Source organism: Saprolegnia parasitica, assembly GCF_000151545.1.
Source record: "Saprolegnia parasitica CBS 223.65 unplaced genomic scaffold supercont2.21, whole genome shotgun sequence".
NCBI classification, from domain to species: domain Eukaryota; phylum Oomycota; class Saprolegniomycetes; order Saprolegniales; family Saprolegniaceae; genus Saprolegnia; species Saprolegnia parasitica.
This window is the reverse complement of record NW_012156415.1, coordinates 146,926-154,718: the sequence shown is the minus strand read 5'-3', so window position 1 is coordinate 154,718 and position 7,793 is coordinate 146,926. Positions and strand designations below refer to the sequence as shown.

General features: G+C 58.2%; 6 protein-coding genes across 6 annotated transcripts in view; 3 read left to right on the top strand and 3 right to left on the bottom strand.

Moving 5' to 3' along the window:
* SPRG_19991 (hypothetical protein) overlaps nt 1–374 on the bottom strand; it is a gene marked incomplete at both ends in the record, with an annotated part of 945 nt that extends 571 nt beyond the window's left edge. Inside the window, one exon of the mRNA XM_012345132.1 lies at nt 21–374. Coding sequence (XP_012200522.1) covers nt 21–374 — 354 coding nt within the window. The remainder of the gene's footprint in view (nt 1–20) is intronic.
* A 1,429-nt stretch (nt 375–1,803) lies between these two features.
* On the top strand, nt 1,804–3,087 carry SPRG_19990 (hypothetical protein; the record flags this gene model as incomplete). Its single annotated transcript, XM_012345131.1, has 1 exon — nt 1,804–3,087. The coding sequence occupies one exon, from the start codon at nt 1,804–1,806 to the stop codon at nt 3,085–3,087; it is 1,284 nt and encodes a 427-aa protein (XP_012200521.1).
* An 882-nt stretch (nt 3,088–3,969) lies between these two features.
* SPRG_19989 (hypothetical protein) lies at nt 3,970–4,388 on the bottom strand (the record flags this gene model as incomplete). The annotated part of the gene is made up of 4 exons (XM_012345130.1): nt 3,970–4,110; nt 4,155–4,229; nt 4,274–4,296; nt 4,349–4,388. The coding sequence occupies 4 exons, from the start codon at nt 4,386–4,388 to the stop codon at nt 3,970–3,972; spliced, it is 279 nt and encodes a 92-aa protein (XP_012200520.1).
* A 409-nt stretch (nt 4,389–4,797) lies between these two features.
* SPRG_05705 (hypothetical protein) lies at nt 4,798–5,499 on the top strand (the record flags this gene model as incomplete). Its single annotated transcript, XM_012344993.1, has 2 exons — nt 4,798–5,465; nt 5,493–5,499. The coding sequence occupies 2 exons, from the start codon at nt 4,798–4,800 to the stop codon at nt 5,497–5,499; spliced, it is 675 nt and encodes a 224-aa protein (XP_012200383.1).
* Nucleotides 5,500–5,526: 27 nt separating this feature from the next.
* Nucleotides 5,527–6,819, bottom strand: SPRG_19988 (hypothetical protein; the record flags this gene model as incomplete). Its single annotated transcript, XM_012345129.1, has 1 exon — nt 5,527–6,819. The coding sequence occupies one exon, from the start codon at nt 6,817–6,819 to the stop codon at nt 5,527–5,529; it is 1,293 nt and encodes a 430-aa protein (XP_012200519.1).
* Nucleotides 6,820–7,565: 746 nt separating this feature from the next.
* SPRG_19987 (hypothetical protein) overlaps nt 7,566–7,793 on the top strand; it is a gene marked incomplete at both ends in the record, with an annotated part of 2,719 nt that continues 2,491 nt past the window's right edge. The window contains one exon of the mRNA XM_012345128.1: nt 7,566–7,709. Coding sequence (XP_012200518.1) covers nt 7,566–7,709 — 144 coding nt within the window. The remainder of the gene's footprint in view (nt 7,710–7,793) is intronic.

Here is a 7,793-nt window from a genome sequence, read left to right as displayed (position 1 = left end):
ATGCCGTTAGACGCTTTCACGCCTTCGCCGGCGCCGAGGAGCTCCTTAAACTTGGCAAACGAGCCAAAGCGCAGCGCGTACTTGAGCGTAAGGTGCATGATGAATGGCGAGAGACCCTTGTAGAGCGCGGCGCCGCCTTCGGTGCGGTAGATCGTCTTGCCACAGTCGATCATGCCCTTGTACTGCCCCGTTCGGTCGAGCTGGAGACGCGTCTTGGTCACGTCGAGCGGCTGGAGCAAGCACGCCTCGGCGACGCCACCCGCCATGCCCGCGGCCATCTTGACGTACGGCGAGACCGGCTTGCCCTTGAGCTCCGACGCCATCGCGTCCTTAAGCGGGCTCGTCGCCATCATCGGGAGCGTTCGGGGCGTCATGCTCGTGCTACGGCGAAGATGCGAAAATGGGTCGCTCAAAGATTTCCGTGGGCCCTTGCCTTCAAGCCTGTGTCTCGTGCGATCTTTTTTATTCCAGGACCCTTTTTTTACTAATAGAGGCGCACAGACCAATCGGAGGACGCAGCGGCGCTATGCTGCCATTGGATTGGCTAGGAGGTCACTGGCAGCCGCCATGGACCAATCACCGTGCCCGAAACGGTGACGAAACAGTCAACGAACTGACTCAAATGGGGATCCGCCTAGGCGCGTCACAAGCCTGCATCGTGGATTTAGCCAATCAGCGCCAAGTTGAAGTGGCAAAGATCGCGCGAGGGCAAGCCACAAGAACATCTTATGGTCCGTCGGCTGCAAACGCAGCGACGCCTTTCTTTCTCTTCTTCAAGCACAACAACAACCAGAGTTCCAGTTCATTTCGATCCGATGTGAACGACACAGCCCAGATTCTAGCATCTGAGAGCGAGCTCTGTTCCCGCATCTGATCCCACGTGGTGCGGCGTCGCAAATGCCAATGTCTGTGAATCTGGAACGCATGCTTCGAGTCCCATCAGAAATGGCGGGTCATGCGGTCTTGTCCAGCGTCCAACCGACAGGTCAACGGCCACGCCGCGTAAATTTAGAAGTCGATCCCATCGCCACGCCAGGGTCACTAATCAAATTTGAAAACAGAATGGAGAAAGATAGCGGAGAGCTGGAAATGTGGGAGTGCCCGTCGTGCACCCTTCGCAACACCCTTACGGCCGAAGCCTGTGACGCGTGTGGCACGACGAGCCCCTTTGTACTGGCTGCGATGGCGCAACAAGACGCAGCCGCCGACGCCAAGGACATGGACGACGATGCGTCGTCGACGTCGACGCGACCTTCTCGCGGCTCGTCCATCGAAGACGATTACAAAGCGGCCGCCCAGCTCGACCCATGGGCACAAGCCGAAGACGAGTGGGCGGTCGTCGAAGCCACACAAGCGACCAAGGTGAAACGCAAGGGCTCGGCCAAGACGTGCGAAAGTTAATTCGAGTTGAATCAATCTGCACGACCTTGTCGAGTCTAATGGTGGATCTGTTGGCGTGTGGTCAGCGCCGGATACTAGAATCTTGTGCACGGATCAATTGGATATCACATGAGCCCAGACGTCAAGAGCTTTAAGAGCTATGCATATACTGAGCAAAGATCACTGAGAATAAGCAGGTATGGGAGATCGCTTTGAGGCTCGACTGCGGCTTCACCCGCGGCGAGTCGCACCCCTTCAAGATACCGGGCGTGTACGTTGCCCTTTCAGTGGTTCTGTACGATGTACGTTTGGTGTATTTAACTCTAGTAATGTATTGGATTGTACAGTATGTACGGTACGGTACGGCGACGTTTGACGATCCAAAGCGACAATAAGATCTACCAAACAACGTGCACGAGCAAGATGATGGACACGGAAGCGGCGGTCGACTACTTCTCGCTGCACAGCCGCAAGAAGCGCGATGTGGACGTCGAGATGCTCGACTACGAGTACGTCGACAAGTGCACGGACGCGGACTTGCTCAAGAACATCCTCGCCGTGCTCCAGTCGGGCAAAGAAGGCAAGTACCCACAGCTCGAGCGGGCGACCGAAGCCCAACTGCTCAAGGTCCTCCCCAAGGCCGAGCGCGACCGCATTGAGCGGCTCCAGTCCCAGCCATCCTACTCGGACATTGACTCGGAGAAGGCGGCACTTGCGTCATGGGAACGCGCCATGGAGCAGAAGCTCCAACGGCTCGACGTCGAAGCGCAGCGCATCGCGGCGCCGCGGAATCGCCCGGCGGTGCGCGGCCGGGCCCCACCGACAAACGCGCCGCCGTCGCCGTTGATTCTAGAGGTGACGACCTCGAAGAAGAAGCAGGCGATTCCCGCGTACGACTGGCGGTCATGGGAAAAGTACGACGTCGAAGCGGCCGAGCGCGAGCTGGATGCGGCCGAGCAGCGCAAACAAGACGACGCGCGTCGTCAACGCGACGAGCTTCACGCGCGGACCGCGCGCCGCGTGAAGGAGGCTCAAATGCCCGTCTCGGTCGACCTCGACGTCCTCACGCCGACCGAACGCGAGGTGTACGCGCTCCATGAGAAGACCAAAGGCAACGAGTGCTTCAAGCTCGGCGAGAACGACGAAGCGATTCTGTACTACTCGCGGAGCCTTGCGTACGACCCGAGCAGTGCGATTGTCCATGCCAACCGCGCGCTCACCCACCTCCGCCTCAAGAACTTGAGTAGCGCCGAGGACGATTGCAGCAGCGCGATTCAGCTGGACCCAACGTACACGAAAGCGTGGTCGCGTCGCGGCATGACGCGCTTCCGCCGTGGCAAGTACGCCGAGGCCGTCAGCGACTTTACGCAGGCGCTGGTCCTCGAACCCGCCAACCGCGAGGTTGAAAAGCTGCTGAAGAAGACCGAGGAAAAGTGGCTCGAAGTGGATGGAACGCGCGGCGGGACGCTGCAGCCCGAAGCGCCACCGATGGCGCCGACAACATCGACCTTTAAGCGGTTTGAGATCATCGAAGACGACGAAGAGGAGGACGTGCGTCCTGCGCCGGCGACGTCGCAGCCCTTCAAGCGCTTCGAGATCATTGAAGACGACGACGATGATGACGATGACGACGATGATGATGATGATGACGAGGCGCATGAAGCCGAGCCAACGGACGTGCCACGTTTCCAAGTGCTAGAAGACTAAGCGCGCATAGGTGTGTATGTATTGGCAAGGACTTGTGTATAGCAGTATGTCTTCTCGTGTCGCGTCGCCTTAGCCTTGCATGACAACGCCAAGGCCGGGCTTGGCCGTCGATAAATAGTACGCACGCGAGTCGCCCATCGAGAGCACGGCGGCCTTGACGATATCACCGGGATGGAAGAGGTCTTCCAAGACAATCTTGTCAATGTCCATGGGCCGGACGTCTTCCTTGCGCAGCGTGCCAGACAACGGCTCGCGGAGCACGACGTCGTCGCGGACCGAGAGGATGTCGAGAAAGATTTGGGTCGTCGTGAGCTTCGTGACCTTGCAGATGACCGTGTCATCAAGCTGGAGCACATAGTCGGTCGCGATGCGCTTCCCGGCCGGCCGCCGGACAACGATCGCGTTGCCGACCGTCGCCGACGTACCCGCCACGGAGGCGAAGATGCTTCCGTTGAGCACATACGTCCCTTCGCCCGCGGTCGTTGCGTCGCTCACGGCGCCCAAGCGCTGTCCCGGTAGCACCACCGACATCTTGTTGAATCCAGAGGAGTGACCGCCACCGAGCTCTAACGGTTTGCCAGCCGCCAACGAGCGGTTAGAATGCACCATCAACCGTACTTTACTGGGCATGTCAGCTGTATCTGTACTTAAGTGGCGACTTCAACTTCAAAATTGCACCGCCGCCAAAACATAATGGTATCACTGCCAGTTGCGCAGCGATGCGCGGCGCGATGCCGGCGCCGAGGTGGTGGCAAGCGGGCAAAGTAGCAGCTCGTGGCCTCCCATGAGCAGCTTAAGCTTCTGCAGGCTCGTAGCCGAAGAGGAAGGACTGTTTCTGATTGATTCTTAACGGTATGTACAGAGATGGTGGCGTCACGTGCGCTAGTTGTGGCGGAAGAGCGTTATGCACTTCTTGCCGACGTTAAACTTGATGAAGTTCTTGCTCTCGTAAGTAAATGACACCTTGTACTCGGACCCGACGATGCAATGCCATGTTGGGCCGTACTTTTCTTCGAGCCACAGCTAGTAGAACCATTGAGCGGTGCTTCGATGCGATAGTTGTCTACCTTGAGGTGCTTGGAAATGTCCTTTTCATCTGTGTACTGCTCCATGGCAATGCTTGCCTGCATGAGGACGTCGCTCTACAAGAGCAGCTCTAGCGCGCGTCAACTGTGATGGAAGCCACCTTCATATCGCCATGTTCGTCCACTACATGGAGGGCGCCATAAGCCGCCTACGCTTTGGAATTGCATGCACGTACTGTCGGTCTCCATTTGCTTGTTGTTGTCGCGGCTCGTCATCGTGGTGTCCAGGAGGCAGTTTGCCGTCGAAGTGAACCGTCGCGATCCGAAGATCTTGAAATGACCTTTATAATTCAATACGTGCATTCTATTCACTTTGAGAGATTTGATAGTTCTAGAACAATCTTTTTGGCCAATCCGAACGAGCAATTTCTGCACCAACCAAGCATCAGTCCACATAGAGTGAATAAAACGAAGTTCAATTTAGTGCTATTTTAAATACCAATGTCCAATGTCAAATACCAAATGCAAGATGATGTGGATGTATGAGAAAACAATACCGATAAAATAAATTATTAAAATATGCAACGGCGTCATAACGGTTAAACTACGGTGAATCCGGTTAATTTGATGAGCTATTACCGGGGATGGAGGACCCCACTTTCTTTCCAGGAGCAACCCGAAGACCATGCTCGCCCGCCACGTCCTGACCAAGTCCCGCGCCATCACGGCCGCCTGCGCCAAGCGCTCGTTCTTCCGCTCGTCCTATGTGATGACGGAGAAGAAGGAAGGCGAAGGCGAGACCGCCGCGCCTGCCGCCGAAGAGGCTGCGCCCGAAGACCCGGTTGCTGTTCTCACCGCCGAAGTCGAGGCCTTGAAGGCCAAGAACGCCGAGCTCAGCGACAAGGTTCTCCGCGCCTTGGCGGATGCTGAGAACGTCCGCCGCATCTCGCGCCAGGACGTGAACAACGCCCGCGAATTCTCCATCTCCAAGTTTGCCAAGAGCCTCTTGGACGTCTCGGACAACCTCAAGCGCGCTCACGAGAGCATTACGCTCGAGGAAATGTCGCCGGAACACAGCTTGGTCGCGATCAAGTCGCTCCACGAAGGCGTCGTCATGACGGACAAGGAGTTGCAGAAGGTCTTTGGCTCGTATGGCATCAACAGCATCGGTGCGGTCGGCGACAAGTTCGACCCGAACTTCCACGAGGCCATGTTCGAGTACCCGGACGAGACGAAGACGCCTGGCACCATTGGCCAGCTCTTGAAGGTTGGCTACTCGATCCACAGCCGCTGCTTGCGGCCGGCGCAAGTGGGCATCATCAAGGCCCCGCCGCCCAGCAATAAGCACCTCACGTTTCGTAGATTTTTCACATGTTATAGACCCTAATGCACCTTTGACGCTATTCAACCGTACCTAGTGGCCTTTGACGTTGAGCACGGTCCTTGCATGAGCCACGATGTCTGCGGTGGGCGCAAGCGCCGACGAGATCAGATCTGCGTCTCGGTACGCCGACGGGCGTTCATCGAGCGTGGCTGGCACGACACACGTCGAATAGACGTCGCCCATCTCGGCGACAAAGCCGCGCATGGCGGCCGCGACGCCATGCCCTTTCTGTGCGGCCCCCGCGCGCTTGCGAGCCCGCAGCCGCCCGCAGCCATGCGGGCCCGAGTAATTCCACGCTGCGTTGCCGCGCCCGCGACAGAGAAGGATTCCGTCGCGCATGTTGAGTGCCACGACACAGAGCTCGTTGGCGTGGCACCGAATCGCGCCCTTGCGCACGACGAGGTCGCGGAAATCGATGTAGTTGTGCGTCGACTCGATGACGCGCGTCGCGTCATAGGTCGCTGTCGTCGCATGCGCGAGCACGAGCGACAAGATGGCGCGGCGGTTCATGCGCGCATACGTCTGCGCCCAAATCATGTCGAAAAAATATGCCGCGGCCGCGGCACCCGCCAGCGCGCCACGTTGCGGCTGGACGCCCGTGACGTCGTCGTCACTTTGCCCCAGCGTTTGTTGCGGCGCGTCACCACCCGCCGCTTGCTCGTAATGGTACCGCGCAATCTTTTGGCCAATGTTGCGGGATCCCGTGTGCACGGCCACGTACACGTCCTCGGTCGCCTCGCAGACGTTGACTTCAATAAAGTGGTTGCCGCCGCCCAAGGTGCCGAGCGCGCAAAGGTCGTAGTCGTAGTCGGACCGCGTCCGAGCGCAGAGATCGCGCAAGTATGCGTCGTTGTACGTGGGCATGTGCGGCGTCAGGTCGAGCTGAAACTTGGCGCCAAAGGCGTCAACGAACGCGACGGCGTCGACCTGCGCCTGGGCAAAGAACGGAGCGTACTGCGCCGGCGCAATCACCGGCGTTGCATGCACGCGGTCGTGGCCATTGCCCATGGGCACGACCTCCTGGATGATGCGATCGAGGCGCGCGAGCGACTGCTTCTTGACGATCGCAGACGACGGCAGCGGGTGCAGCGCGACGCCGCAGCCAATGTCACCACCAATGAGTCCCGGCAAGACCGTTGGCGTCAAGTGACACGTAAAGCCGACGCAGCACCCGTTGCCTTTGTGGGCGTCCGGCATGATGCGCGCGTGTGCGACCGAGGCATGGGCCGCGATGGCTTCGATCTGCTTGAGCGTCTCGCGGTCGAGATGGTCCTTCTCGAGGAACACGACCGCGTCGTTGGGCGCTTGACCGATCGTGAACATACTTGGTTTGGGAACAATGTTTTGCGTGGAAGCAAAGGGAAGAATGGAGATGAGAGCGTAGCCCGCAAGCAGGCCATGGGAAACAAGCGCGAAAATGCCCACGGACGCGAGAATGATGACAGTACCATCACTCAACGGCCACAAGGTCGTGACCGACGCGTCGCCGGCGGACCCAGCATACTAGTTCCATTGGTCAAGGTCAAGACCGAGAAGCAAACGTGCCACATGCGGTAGACGACGAAACTCGATGCGACAGGACCCATGCGCTGCATGGTCCGTTTGGCCGGCAGCGACGAGAGATGACGACGTGGGTCAAGGAAATAAGAACAGTTGCTCTTATTTCCTTAGCGCTATATTCACATACACTGCTTGAATACGCTCGACGTTGAGTCGATTCAAATAGACTAGTGAGCATGGATTGCTGTTGGATAGCCATCCGCGCAAGCACGTCGAGCTATCAGAGACACGAGTTGATCGGTATCGCGATCTCTTGAAGGGAACTGCACTTCCGGGCACGTCACAGAGTTCGAGAGGAGGTTTTATTACATTGAGTATAGGCGTAATAACATTGCTCTTATATCCCTCGCAGTCCAGGGCGGTAGCAACGGAGCGACGGCGTTTTGTCGAAGATTATGGCGCCAAAAGGCAGGTGAAACACCTTTCGCCAACGTTCGTTCAAGTCCGTGTCGCACTTAACTGGGGCGCTACACTTGGTTCGTTCGCAGTTCGGATCTATTCCCGCCATCATGCCCACGGTCCGCATCGCCGGCGTGCCCGTGAGCTTCCCCTTCACGCCCTACGAGTCGCAGCTCGTGTACATGGAGAAGGTCATCACGGCCCTCGAGACGAAGCAGAACGCGCTCCTCGAGAGCCCCACGGGCACGGGCAAGGTACGACGGCGTCGCTCCATGCGTCCTCATGCGCAGGTAGACGCTCTGCCTCCTCTGCGCGACCTTGGGATGGCTCCAGCACCG